General features: G+C 37.0%; 1 protein-coding gene across 13 annotated transcripts in view; it reads left to right on the top strand.

Annotated features, from left to right (window-relative positions):
• Window positions 1-14,687, top strand: part of NEO1 (neogenin 1) — a 249,324-nt gene that overhangs the window by 124,946 nt on the left and 109,691 nt on the right. For all 13 annotated transcript variants that reach the window (XM_070498461.1, XM_070498457.1, XM_070498490.1 and 10 more), the window contains exons 6-7: window positions 7,390-7,544; window positions 9,153-9,273. In XM_070498461.1, coding sequence (XP_070354562.1) covers window positions 7,390-7,544; window positions 9,153-9,273 — 276 coding nt within the window. The remainder of the gene's footprint in view (window positions 1-7,389; window positions 7,545-9,152; window positions 9,274-14,687) is intronic.

Raw genomic sequence — 14,687 nt, 5'->3', positions numbered from 1 at the left:
CATAATGTTGCTTCATAGTTCCGATTTCACCTGTTTCTCCTGGAGATTAAGTAAAACTTATTCACCTTCATTGGAACAAGAACCTTTCTCAAGAAACGTTGGAGCGTTCTAATGTATTTTTGCTTTGTTAGTTGAGCCAATACTTAGCAGACTTGCGATTAGACTGTCAAACACCACCCCTGAAGGGATTTCAGGCTGTTAGATGCCTGGGTTTTTTTGGGTTTTTTTTAGGACTTAACATGTAATTTTGTGAATTATTGAATTATTGAAAAGAAGCTTAAGACCAAGTGTGCAGTTTAACATAAAATGGACAAAATTGCTTTATTTCTCTACTTAAAGAGCTTTTTAAGAATTTCAAGCTTTAACTTTTAAAATCAAACAATGGATACTCCAACATTTTAGAGCTAATGTAAATGGAAACTGTTATAATCTTCCAAATAACAGCGTAATAAAGTAACCTTGAAACATTGCTGTTGGCCCTGTGTTGTTTCTGTTTGAATTGAGCGGCAGTTTCCAGCATTTATGTAACAGTGATGGAATTAAGTGATGTTTCCAGTAAAAGAATTTTGCAAGTATAATATGTTTTAGTATTAGATTCAACTTATGCATTTAGCAATTAAAATTATTCTTGTAATGATGATGGCATTAGAAGGGATAGGGAGCTGTCAAAGAGAATTTGAAGCTTAATTATCTCTTTGGTAACAAAATACATAATCTTCCATTACAACACTGATTTTCTTATGGTAATTGACTCATTTGCTCTCTGGTTATCAATTTAACTTCCCAACCACAAACATCTGCTCTTACATTGTGTTTAATTGGTGTGAATACTATCTACAGAGGAATTAAAATCCAGAGAACATTTTAAAGGCATTATTTTATAATTCATGAAAGGCAAAAGTAAATGATAACTTGAAGAGTGTGATGATTTTTTTCTAATAGTCTTTGAAAGTCTGTTTACTAAAAATGCATACTAACATTATATTTATTGGATTTTTTTTAAAAGAGGATTTTGCTGTGTTTTCCAGAATTACACACTCTGCCTTTCGGGAAACCTCAGTTCTTTAGACTCAAGGAATATAAGGAATATGTCAGTTCCCCAGAAGCATGGTGCCATAGTGGTTAAGGTTGCAGGCTTTGAAGGTAGAAAATAATTGCTTAGTATGTTAGTATTTAAACGAGGAGGGGGGACAGATTTTGTGTGTGTTTGCTTATAATTTTACAAATGGAAGGCTAAACCACACAAAAACACTTGAAATGGCTACCTATATGGGAAGGGAGGGCTTAGGATAGGGAAAACAGGGTTAGAAGCAAGACTTGTTTGAATATACCCTGCTTTTGTAGATTTAAAATTTTACAAATTAATTCCCTGAAAAGAGATAGTAAAATGAAACAAATGACTCTAAATGTGTATCTAGTTGGTAGTATAGCCACGCAGAAAGTTATAAATTCAAGTGAAAGTTAGTATTCCAAATACATTTAAAATGGTAATTGGACTATATCTACATAGTGGGGTGTGCTCTAAGAGCAGAAAGAACCACAAAAAAGCTTCAGCTGTTTTCTGTTATTATTATTGTTGGTGGAAATGTTGGTATTGTTCTTCTGAGACTACTGAGAGTAAGAGAAAGCATCTGAGTAATTAAATCGATGTCATAGAGAACAGATTTTTGGCAAGAGAGGAGATACAGATGTAAAATTAGTAAGATCCAGATAAAACGTATAGTCCTGGATTTAACTGAAAATATCATGATGAATTTTATATTTGAAAAGTATGTAATTCCAGGCTTTGTCCACAAATAGGGCCTAAAAATAGTGACTAGAAAATATTAAAGACCACTAAGGTCACGTCAAAAAGGACTAAGGAACCTCCAGTGGACTCAGGCTTCTGTTGGTAAAAGATGGGATAGTTTGAGAATCAAAAGAATAATAATTCCCATGGATGGAAACCAAATATAATTCAATCCATGAAGTGATAATGATACTTTTTTTTTTTTTTTTGAGGAAGATTAGCCCTGAGCTAACATCTGCCGCCAATCCTCCTCTTTTTGCTGAGGAAGACCAGCCCTGAGCTAACATCCATGCCCATCTTCCTCTACCCTATATGTGGGACGCCTGCCACAGCATGGCTTGCCACTCGGTGGCATGTCCGCACCCGGGATCCAAACCGGCAAACCCCAGGCTGCCGAAGCGGAACGTGCAAACTTAACTGCTGTGCAACCTGGCCAACCCCCTCATAATGATACTTTTTAAAAGCCTTCAAGGATCACCTTTGGGGGAGGATAATAGAGAACCAGATCATTGTTTTGAAAATTGGTAAATAAAGGGAAAGAATCAAGCATTTATTCTGCCTTTTCTATAAGAACTATACTTACAGATGACCAAATAATTGATGAGGGGATGTTTCTCTTTATAGAATAAATGAGAGAATAAGAATATTACTATTTTGCAACTCCTTTTGCATAGACAATGATTATCAAAGACTGTTAACATCACAGAAAGAGAGACAGTCACACATCATGAACCCTCCTGTTGGATACAGCACTACCTATGAAGTAGTCTTGAAAAAAAAAAAGCCTGACTCCAATCAAGCTTCTATATTTAACTGCCAGTATATGGGACAGATATGTTAAATACCACCATGGCAATGCAGTCAGCAAAAGACAGACTGCAGGGGGACCGACCCGGTGGCGTAGCCGTTAGGTTCACGTGCTTCACTTCAGTGGCCTGGGGTTCACTGCTTTGGATCCCTGGTGTGGACCTACACATTACTTATGAAGCCATGCTGTGGCAGGCGTCCCACATATAAAGTAGAAGAAGATGGGCATGGATGTTAGCTCAGGTCCAGTCTTCCTCAAATTAAAAGAAAAAAAGACACTGCAGGAAACTTTACAGGATAAATGACTTAAATTGCAAACAAAGATAAGAGACAAAGGAGGAACCTGTAGATTTGAAAACATGTAAGAAACAAATTAATATCAATAAATGCACTTTGCCCAATTCAAATAAAATAAGTCATTTTTAAACATAAGCCAATTAGTGAAATGTAAATACTAATTGGATAATTGATGATATTAAGAAATTATTGTAGATACTAACCTGACGATGGTATCATGACTTTATTTAGAAATGGAAGTTCTTGTTTTGTAGAGGTACTTAAGTATTTATATATGAAATAATGCAATACCTGGGATTTGCTTTCAGAGTAATATGGGGAGGGGCATGGGATGTGTTGGAATATAGATGAAACAGTATTGGATGTGAGTTGATAATTGAAGCTACAAGTACCTGGTGTTTATTATTCTTTATTATAAAATAAAAAGTTAAAGAGGGGGCTGGCCCCGTGGCCGAGTGGTTGAGTTCGCGCGCTCCGCTGCAGGCAGCCCAGTGTCTCGTTGGTTCGAATCCTGGGTGCGGACATGGCACTGCTCATCAAACCATGCTGAGGCAGCATCCCACATGCCACAACTAGAAGGACCCACAACGAAGAATATACAACTATGTACCTGGGGGCTTTGGGGAGAAAAAGGAAAAAAATAAATAAATAAAATCTTTAAAAAAAAAAAAAGTTAAAGAGTATAGAATTTTGAGTCTGACTGCCTAGGTTCAAAATCCAGATTTGTCACTAGCTAAGTTATGTGATCACGTAGAGCTGCTTAGCTTGTCTGTGTTAGTGTCCCTTGTCTGTAAAATGGAAATAATATAATAATACCTAAATAATAGGGTTGTTGTGGGAAGCAAATGATAATAAGTGGAAAGCACTCGTGAATTTTAGGTATTAATTATCATATATCAATGATTGACTAAAATCATTGAAACACAGTTGGTTAGAGATCTTAGTGTACTTGGGAATAGTCTAGTGGAGTTCACTGTCCGTGTAGGAGCAAACTGAAGCCAGTGGTCGGCACAATGTCTAGTGGCAGAACCAGAACTCAACTATAGGTCTCTTGACTTCAGTCACTACACAGTCTTTACGATAAGTCATTATTGAATAGTATCCAAGTAAATGTAAATAATCTAGTCTTAAATAGAAGTGCTCAGAGTTGCAAATATGTTCATTTTTCCTGCATCTAAAATTTATTGCAGTTCAAATGAAAACTCTAGGTTGTTCTTGTTTGTTTTCTTTGAGAAGGAACAGGGAAACTTAACCAAAGATGAGTCTAAATTCATCTGGGAAAAAAATAGCTTAATGAATATGATGGGAAAATTTTCAGGCAATAAAGGAATAAAGGGAAAGTACTTATTCTGCCAAATATTTAAAAATATTATTTAGTTACATTCAGTAAGTTGGTGGTTCTGGCCTAGGAATAGACAGATCAAGGAAACCACTCAGTATCCAGAAATAACACCCCCTAGAGTATATAGGATTTTAATATTAAAACTATTTCAAATCAGTTACTCTTATTGGGACTACTGGAGTTGCCAATTGGAAACATATAAAGCTGGATACTTAGTGAAGTCCAGATTGTTTCATAGACATACTAGAAGAAAATGTAAGTGAATATTTTTATAGTATGAAAACAGGGAATCCTTTGGAGTAAGAGTAATGAAATATAGATACCAAAAGAGAATGGACTAATAAATTTTACCACATATAAATTTGAAACTTTGGTGTCACAACAGATCCTAAAATTAAAAAACAAAAGAAAAAACTGAGAAGAAATATTGGTAGCATGTATGAGAAAGGATTAGTATCTTACTGTATTAGTTAGGGTCCAATCAGGAGCCAGAAATCACATCAGGAATTTGAATAAGGAAAACTTAATAAAAAGAATCATTAACTAGTAAAAGATGTTTTAACTACTAAAAAGGATAAAATAAGACTCTATAAAGAATACAGAACTAGTAAATATAAGGATCCACTATTACCTCTAGAGCTGTGAGAGAGAATCCAAAAAAGGAACAAATTTGGAAGCGGGCACCCCTACCCAAAGTTGTGATTCACACCTTGGAGAGAGTATAGTTGCTGCCAGAGGACACAGCCGTGAACCAAGCTGGTCCACAGGAGATTGCCTGCTGGATGGCACGGGGCTGAGCATGTGTGGAAAGCCACCTGCTGGGGTGCCATGGCCCTGATGGATTGAGCAGGAAGTTGCCTTGGAGGGGTGTCATGAGTCACTTGGTATGCTGCACGCACTCCAGTGGGGTACTGTAGGTCAGAGCTGGTCTTCAGAAAGCCACTTGCTGGAGTAAACTGGAGAAACTTACTAGAGACTGAGCAGAGAAACTTGTAGGAGAGTAATCATCAATGGGTCCTTCACACACCCTGTAGCTGTCACGCCAGAGGGGCCAGAAGAAAAACACACCCCAACATGAAAGATATGGCCTTTCCTCTGCTGTACTTTGCAGTGTCCCTCCAGCACCCTGTATTAACAAAGTCGAACATTGTACCAGCTGGCAAAGGTCCTCACCCATAGATTTAGAGCTGAGAGGCCATAAATTGGTAATTGGCATTATGTGAAAAGCTCTATATATAGATAATAAAATTGTGAGCACTCTAACTGAAAAAAATGTCAGAGTATGTGTATAGATAATTCACAAAAGAATAAATACAAATGGCTAATCAATGTTTGAAAGGATAGTCAAATTCACTATTAATAGATTTCTCTGATTTCGCCTAGACTTATGTTTTCTTGATCTTCCATCACCGTGAGTGTGTTGCTTCTTAAGATTATACATTCTTTCCCTTCTTGGCTCCTACTGCTAACCTCAGGTTCCACCTGCTGTCTGTGCTTTTACTCTTCACTTACCCGAATTAGAAAGCTCGTCTGGACTTCTTCCCAGGACCTGCCTCACTCTAGCCAGTGCAATAGGCAAGAAAATGAAAAACGAGGAAAGCAGATTGGAAAGGAAGAAATAAAACTGTCTCTATTCACAGACAACATGATGGTCTATGTAGATAATCCAAGAATTGTGTATAGAAAGCTGCTAGAATTAAGGGGTGAGTTTAGCATGACCACAGGATCAAAGGTCAATATATGTAAATCAGTTTCACCTCTACATACTAGCAGTGAAGAATTGGAAACTAAAAAAATAAAGTACCACTTCAAATATCACAAAAAAATGTGCGTTACTTAGGGATACACCTAGCAAAGTATGAACAAGATTTGTATATTGAAATTTATAAAACATTGATGAGAGAAACTAAAGGTCTAGATAAATGGAGAGAGACACCATCTTCATGGAAAGGAAAACTCAATATTGTTAAGATGTCAAATTGCCACAGATGCAACAGAATCTTAGTCAAAATCCCAGCAAGCCAAGCACATTTTAGCTCAACTATTAAAAGAAAAAAAGAAAGCTGCTGCTGTTGTCATCATTGTCTTTTGTTTGTTTTGAGGAAGATTAGCCCTGAGCTAACATCCACTGCAAATTCTCCTCTTTTTGCTGAGAAAGAGTGGCCGCGAGTTAACATTCGTGCCCATCTTCCTCTGTTTTATATGTGAGACACCTACCACTGCATGGCTTGATGAGCTGTGCCTGGGATCCAAACTGGCAAACCCGGGGCTGCAGAATCAGAGCACGTGAACTTAACTGTTAGACCACTGGGCCAGCCCCATCATTGTTTTTTTAATAGAACCTCCCTAGAGTGGAGCCTGCTGCTCTGTGATATAGGGAGTTCCCGGGTCAGTAGGATGCTGTACAAGAAATTATAGCAGTAGGTGGGAAGTTGGACTAGATGATCTGCTTTTACCCTTCTAATTCAAAATCTTAATGAATCTGTTATTTACAAGTTAATGATTTACAACTTTGGGGCAAGGGGAAAGGGAGATACTGGAATATGCAGGCTTTTTCAAGTACTCTTAACTTTTCCTCAAAGATCCTACCATTCTTCCTCCCACCCTTCAAAACCATTTCATGTAATGAGGGATGTTACTAATGGGAGTGTGTCGCTGTGTGTTGAGTGTTTCATGTAATGAGGGATGTGAATGTGTTACCTGAGTGAAGTATTTAAGGCCTCTAATGTGACATTGTTACTTTTTTTGTTTTAGTTACTCATCAAGCTGACTGAAAAGTTAATGTCAGTCTTCTCAACTTTTTGAATTTTAATTATGACTCTTCCAAAATGGTATAAATCTTAGGGGAATAGTCTTTAATATTCATTTTTAGACAGAACATTCATACTTTCAATATACTCAGCTTAGTAAGTATTTCTCAACAAGAAAACTCAGAAATTATAATTATTCTTCTAGTTGATTATACCAGAATATCAATTTTTAAAGATATCGTGTTACTAACATATGTTTTAAACGTGTTTGTTATATGCTTATGTGAAAGCCTCAAAAAATAAGTAAAAATCCTGTGAATTCTGATTTTTAAAAATTACTTGAAATATGAATAGCTACCTATTTTTATTTTCATTAATATCTTAATTTATTTTCTATTTTAAAGCCCAACCTGAATTCCTGAAGCAGCCTACTAATATCTATGCTCATGAATCTATGGATATTATATTTGAATGTGAAGTGACTGGAAAACCAGCTCCAACTGTGAAGTGGGTCAAGAATGGGGATATGGTTATCCCAAGTGATTACTTTAAGATCGTAGTAAGTATTTTTCAAAGAAGGACACTTATCTCTGAAAGCTTAAATGTCTTTAAATGTCACCAACAGATCTGTTACCTTCTATATGCCAGTTTACGTACTACAGATGAAGATAGAAAAATTCACGTGGAGAACGTAATCTTTTCATGGACTGATGAGAAAACTGAGCCCAGAAATATTTTGGTAGCTTATGTAAGATCACATAGCAAATCAGTGGTTGAACTAAGCCTAAAGTCCAGATCTCCTGACCAGCAATCTGGTACTCCTATTCAAATATGCTAGCACTCTTAAACACAGCTACCACCATTTTCTGGGTAATCATTTTCCTGTGTCTGTGTGTGTGCACACACATGCGTACACCAGTTGTCTTCATTCATAGCTCTCTATTCAAGGAGCAGAAATCTGTCCTGCGTATGCTGATGCCCAGACCCTTGAAAACAAGCATGTCCCAATTGTGGACAGTGGTTGTGACAATAGATATAAAGATTCTTTTATAAAGTAAATGCAAAAGTAAATAATTAGTGTTAAATGTATTTAAGAATACTTAGCCATTATTGCTTTTTACTTTATATATAGTAAATGCTTAGTAAATGTTATCTGCTATTATTATTATCTAACATCCTAGTAATAGAATTATCTAGATATTAGTGATAAGGATTAACGACGTATCTCAAGATGCATACATGACATAAAAATAATCAGAAGTAATTATGGTTGTTAAAGACTTAATGTCTCATTACAAATTTCTCTTATGAGTAATTCATTCTTAGTAAGAATATATTTTCTATTTTTGAAGTGCTTAATCTCATATGTTACAAAAAGTAGTTCACAAGTATTTAACCTTAACTAAAAGGCAACATGTGATGGTTAAATTAGCATTTTTACTTTTATCATTGTTTTCATACTTTTTTTTTTTTTTTTTGGTGAGGAGAATTGGCCCTGAGCTAACATCTGTGCCAAGCTTCCTCTATTTTGTATGTGGGACACCACCACAGCATGGCTTGATGAGCGGTGTGTGTCTAGGTCTGCACTTGGGATCTGAACCTGTGAACCCTGGGCTGCTGAAGCGGAGCATACAGACTTAACCACTGTGCCACCGGGCCGGCCCCCATACTATTTTTAAAAGTTTTAAAACCATTGTATTGTATAAATAACAATAATTAACATTCATATGCTATTTTATAGTTTAAGAAATGCTCATATATATGCAGCCTCATTTATCTTACTGTAGTCTAATCTGTTAGAACTGTTGATATTAGAGATAATCTTAAAAAAATGCCTTGAATTCACAAATTCAGACTTTCACTATAGTTACATGGTATTGCATGCCAGATATTTTTCCAAGCAGTGTGTAAGTCTGCAGACACTGTGAGTGTGACTTTCCATAAAGTTCTTTACTGTTAATGACCGTCTTTCCTGTTCTAGTTAGTGAAGTCAGTACATTGTCAGTAAAATTGACTTACCTTAACTGTCACGGAGGTAGATAATATTCAGTAACTGAGTCATACAATTTTACTTGTTTTCCCTCCCCAGAAAAAGCACATCCTTGAGATTTTGAACTAATGCTTATCAGTTGAATCATAAAATTTTATTTATATTTTTATTCCTCAGAAGGAACATAATCTTCAAGTTTTGGGTCTGGTGAAGTCAGATGAAGGGTTCTATCAATGCATTGCTGAGAATGATGTTGGAAATGCACAGGCTGGAGCACAACTGATAATCCTTGAACATGGTAAGAGGAGCTGAGACAGTAAGATAACAGAGGCTAAGCATGTGTTTGAGGAACTTGTACCTGTCACAGTACCTCTCACTCCAGGATTCCTCATGATGAGTAACCCGTTTGTAAAGGCCGATGTATGGCCTAACGAAGAGAAGAAAATAGTGTGAATCATTTCTACTGCTTAGAATGACCTAGAAACACAATTTTTGATAATGTTGCAAAGAAATTGGCATTAAAAAGAAAAACTGGGCAGTTATAATCTTACACAAATGAATGTTCTTCTGATTTCAGTCATTTTAATCTCACAAATATATTTCTGCTCTATTAAAATAGGAAAACTTTACTTAATGTTTATTTTGTGTTGAATTTTCCAATCTTTCTAAAATAAAATTACCTTGCCTTTTCTGATTATCACAAAAAAATGTTTATTATAAATTTAGACAACATTGAAAAGTAAAAGTGGGGGCAAAAACTCCACCCTAGATCAGTCAGGGTGAATTCTAGGAAAGCTCCACAGGAATTTGAGCAAAAACTAAAGAATTAAATATTTTTTAATGTAAGGAATTATTGTCTGTAGCGGGATTGGAGTAACAAGGGGTTGGCTAGCAAGAAGTAAAGAGAACACTAATGAATATAAGAATGACAGATATAAGGAGCAGCCACAATCTCTAAGTCTGAGAGAGAATGTTCAGGAAGAGGCTCCCCTCAGGGCTGACATCCAGACCATGTTGGAGAGGGTGTCACCATGGTTTCCTGGATGGCAGAGAAGTTGCTGTGCTGCTGTGCTGTCAAAACTTGCTCACAGCCACGGTCTGGTGTGCTGGGGAAAGCTGTTCACAAGGAAGTGTCGCACTGAAGGCATTCTGCTGCAAGACCATCTGAGGGGTTGGTGCTGGGGACGCTGTTCTCCAGCACCCTGACTGATAGAGTTTAACACATGTGTCAGCTGGCAAAGGAAAAATATATAAAGGGCCCTGGTTCATTTTTGCAGAGCAGGCAATAAAGTATGAATTTGGAGCTGAGAGGCAATAAATTGATAACTGGCACATGCTCCAAATCCTGCCACCTAGGAATACTACATATAAGCACATACAGACGTATCTGTGGCTCTATAACCTATTTTCTTGCAACAGCATGCTGTGGACATCTTTCCATGTCAGTAAATGTAGATCTGCATCAAATATATACGCTTAGTTTTATATAAATGAGTCACTGTTGGCTAACGTTTAAATTTATTTCTTGTTTTTTACTATCATGAATAACACTATGCTGAACTTCTTTATATGATTTTCTCATACCAAATTACTGGAAGTTGAATTGCTGGATAACAGTTCTGTGTTAAATTGATAAGGATAACTGTCAGATGTATTATTTGTTTTAGCAAGAAAAGCATTTTTCATTTTGTGAATTTCTCAAAAATGTGTGAAAAAGATGCCAGACATCTGATCTGGTGTTCAAGTAAGTTCAGGTTCCAGTTTGGTCCCAGCCGTATAGCCTAGCCAGGGAAGCTAACTGCAAAGATGGCACCTAACTCTGGCTTTTCACTAAAATAACATGTAGGATTTTTATATGCTATTTCTTGAAAATGTATTTGATAGTACTATTATAAAAAAGCATATAATATTAGAATTGCTCTTTTTCTTCCTATGTTTGTCTGTGATTATACTTTCCCTGTTCATTGAAAATTTAGTAAAAGCATGTCACTTTTCCGTCTTGGCAGAATGCCTGAGTATGGTTACCCAGTGAGAGACTAACAGAGTTAGTGAGCTGGATAGGCTTATTTCTTTTTATTAGTGGCAGTGATTTTCCTTAGTAAACTTCACGGCTCTCTTGGGGTTAGTTACATAGAACTAAATAAAGGGATTTCAGTATATTTGTGTTTAGGATTACCGTTATAGATTTAACTCCCACAGTCTAAGTGGTTGGCTATGGTAGGAGGTCCCTAAACTAATCCTAATAGGGCTTTTTTCTGAAAATGCTTGGATGGCGTAATAATTATAGTTGTACTATGTGTGTGTTTCCCCTTTTGAGACAACGTTTCAAAAACAGACAACATTTTGTGGGCTGGCAAAATTTTTTAGTGACCTTGTCAGGGATGCATTTAAGGAAGGAAAGTAAGTATCATGTTATTAATTTTGCTATTTTAATTTTCAGGATGAATATTTATGTGGGAAAACAAAAAGATAGAATATAACAATTTATAAGTTTTGATCTCAGCCTTTCTGGAGTTTACGGTATTGTAAGAGATGTGTACAGCTTTAATACCAGCCCCTAATAAGTGTTATTTTTATAGTACAAATAAAACAGCGTACAATTCAGAAGAAAGGAATTCTGTCTGTGAGATCAGGGAAATTTTTTCATGGAAAGGGTCCCCTTTGTAATAGACCTTGAGTGATAAGATTTCCAGATATTAAAAAGAGGACCTGGGTCAGTATGGAAGTAGTACAGTCTGAGTACGTGTTCCTCCGGAAGGTGGCCTGTTAAGGCAAAACAGGATCAGATTGGTCGTGGCTTTGATTATAAACAGAGCAGTACTGCAGAAAGGCAATCTGATGATAAAGGCAGGTTTAATTAGAAGGCGGCAGAGTGGAGGAGACTGGTTGAAGGAATAATACTAACAAGAGACCATTGTGAGATGGTGAGTACTTACACTAGAGAAATAGAAAGAAAGGATCCTAATAAGGAAATATCAGTAATTTATCTAATCCAGACTTTATCCCTTGATTGGATATTAAACATTGTTGTAGAGAAGTCAGAGATACTTCCAAGGTTTTATCTGGGTGCCTGGAAGAATGGTGACGCCTTTCCAAAAATAGAAAAGAAAGGTGAATTGAAATGGAAGAGGATTTCTCTTATCTCCTCAGGATGTAAAGTTTGTGCACAGAACAGCCCATCCTCACCTCTAATAAAAAGCTGAATGGTTTACAAAATCACAGTTTCTCTTAGCCCATCAGACAGCTGAGTTTGCAAAGCACTCAAGTAACCTAAATTCCAAAGAATTGGACAATCCCCTCCCCCGGTGAATGGTCATGAATCGTTTCACCTTTGGCAGAGCATGAGAGAAAGAGATGGCTTCCATAAAAGTGGTTACAAAGAAATTGGCTAAAATTTTAGCTGATTGTTAAAGACTAAGTATGGACTAGGTTGGAATATCGTGGGGGCCCCAGATAAAAGCAGAGTTCATACTTGCTTGCAAACACATTTCCCTAGGGCTCCACAGGGCACTCACTTTTAAGATTGAGGGCAAGGCAGAGACTCAAGAAAATCATCTTGGTGGTGTAGAGGTGAAGGTGATCTCTGGCTGCAGCGAGATAGGCACAAAGCCCAGACATTGACTCCGACTCCCTTAAGCCTCAGACCAATGTGGGAAGGGAAGAAAACCTTATTTTATAAATTTCTGAAGAGAGATTAGAAGCAAAACACCTCTGCTTCTCAGAAGAGGAACCCTCTGGTCCCCAGGACACAGGCAAAGACCCATTGCTGCTGGGGGAAGGGTAAGAAGAGAAAAATACTATAACTCTGAAAGAGGTGGAGAAAGCCATTTTGGGCCCCAAGATTCTGCAGCAATACCTAGGAGAGGTCTTTTACTTCTGGGGGAAGAGTAGGAAACTGCCACTCAAGACTAACACAAATACAAAGCACATTTTGGCCGCCAGAGAAAGGAGAGCCACAGGGCCCACCTAATACTGAGGCTGGACCAGGACAACTGAAAATCCCACCTGCCCCAACCGTGAGCCTGTCACCAAGTAACAAACAGAAAAGCTTTCTGCCACTGGGAGGTCTGGAAGCTGGAGACAGGTGCCTTTGTGGTAGAGGCATGCAGGAGTGGTTGACGGAAACAGGAAAATTGAGAAAAACTCTCCAGCTCCTCATCTCTGACCTCAAACACAAGACAATGGTATTCTACCAGTAGAAGACTTTGAAACCTGTGGTGTACTGAAAGTAATTATAACAACAGATCCACAGCAAGCTCAATTCCTGTCTGAATAGACTAAACTCCTCCACACTAATGGTTTGACAGAAGAAGAGACATGCCAGTTTCCAAGTGTAAATAATAATCATCTTAGTCTCTGCTGCTCTATACATCATGCTCATCATTCAATCAAAAATGTTTGGAAAAAAACAGAAAAAGCAAGGGAAAACCAGCCTGTTGTTAGGAGATAAAGCAATTGACAGAACCAAATTCAGGAGACACAGATATTAGAACTATCAAACAGGAACTTTAATTATTAGTAGTGTGTTAATATATTTAGTGGAAAACATTAGATAACTTGAATGAACAGATGAGAAATTTTGGCAGAAAGATGGAAACCATAAAGAGTTTGGAGCTACTTGCATTTGTCCAGAAGGTAAAGAATTCCACAACCAGAGGAAGGAAACTATAAAAGATAAAAAACATTGTATCAGAGATGAAGCATTTTTTCAGACTGATGAGTAGATTCAACGTAGCTGAGGAAATAGTCAATCAACTTGAAGATAGTTCAACATAAATTACTTAAACTGAAATAAAAGGGAGGGGACAAACAGAGCATCTAAGTTGGGACAATATCAGATGGTACAACCTAAGTAAATTGGAGTCTCACAAGAAAACGAGAACAAGAACAGAACAAAACAAATATTTGAATAGATAATGGCCAAAAAATTAAAATAAAAAAATAAATGGGATTATACCACAGGTTTAAGAAGAAGGCCAGATAGCCCCGAATAGGATGAAAACTAATAATAATGGCAGTAGTAGTAGTAATAAAAGAAAAGACACCTATACACATCATAGTCAAACTACTGAAAATGAAACTTAATGGGAAACTCCTGAAGGCGGCCAGAAATTTCTGAAAAGACACATGCAGAGGAGCAAAGATAAAAATTACCACAGGCTTTTTCCTAGAAATGGTGCAAGTCAGAAGACAATAAACAACACTTTTAAAGTCCTAAAAGGAAAAAGAAGTCGACTCAAATTATATACCCAGCAAAAATTATCTTTCAAAAATGAAAGTGAAATAAAGATCTTTTCAGAATAGAAGCTGAGAAAATTCATTGTCAGGAGGCCTGTGCTACAAGAAATGTTAAAGAAAGTTCTTCAGGTGGTAGTATGATACCTGACAGAAACTTGGAGGATCTTCACAAAGAAACAAGGCAGGCGAGAGTGGTTTAAAAACAAGAGTAAATCTAAAATTCTTTCTTTCTTATGTCAACCACTTTAAGAGATAATGCCCAAACAGGTGCCCACAAACTTTTTCTGTAAAGGACCAGATAGTAAATATTTTAGGTTTTGTAGGCCAAAAAGTCTGTCACATCTACTCAACTCTGTGCTTGTGGCATGAAGTCAGCCATACGAATCAAACAGCCTTGACTCTTCCAGGAAAACTTTGCTTACAAAAACAAGTGGCAGGTCCTAGTTTGCTGCTCTCTGGTCTAAGGAAAAAATA

Source organism: Equus asinus, chromosome 2 (assembly GCF_041296235.1).
Source record: "Equus asinus isolate D_3611 breed Donkey chromosome 2, EquAss-T2T_v2, whole genome shotgun sequence".
Taxonomy (NCBI): domain Eukaryota; kingdom Metazoa; phylum Chordata; class Mammalia; order Perissodactyla; family Equidae; genus Equus; species Equus asinus.
This window is presented reverse-complemented; position numbering and strand designations above follow the sequence as displayed.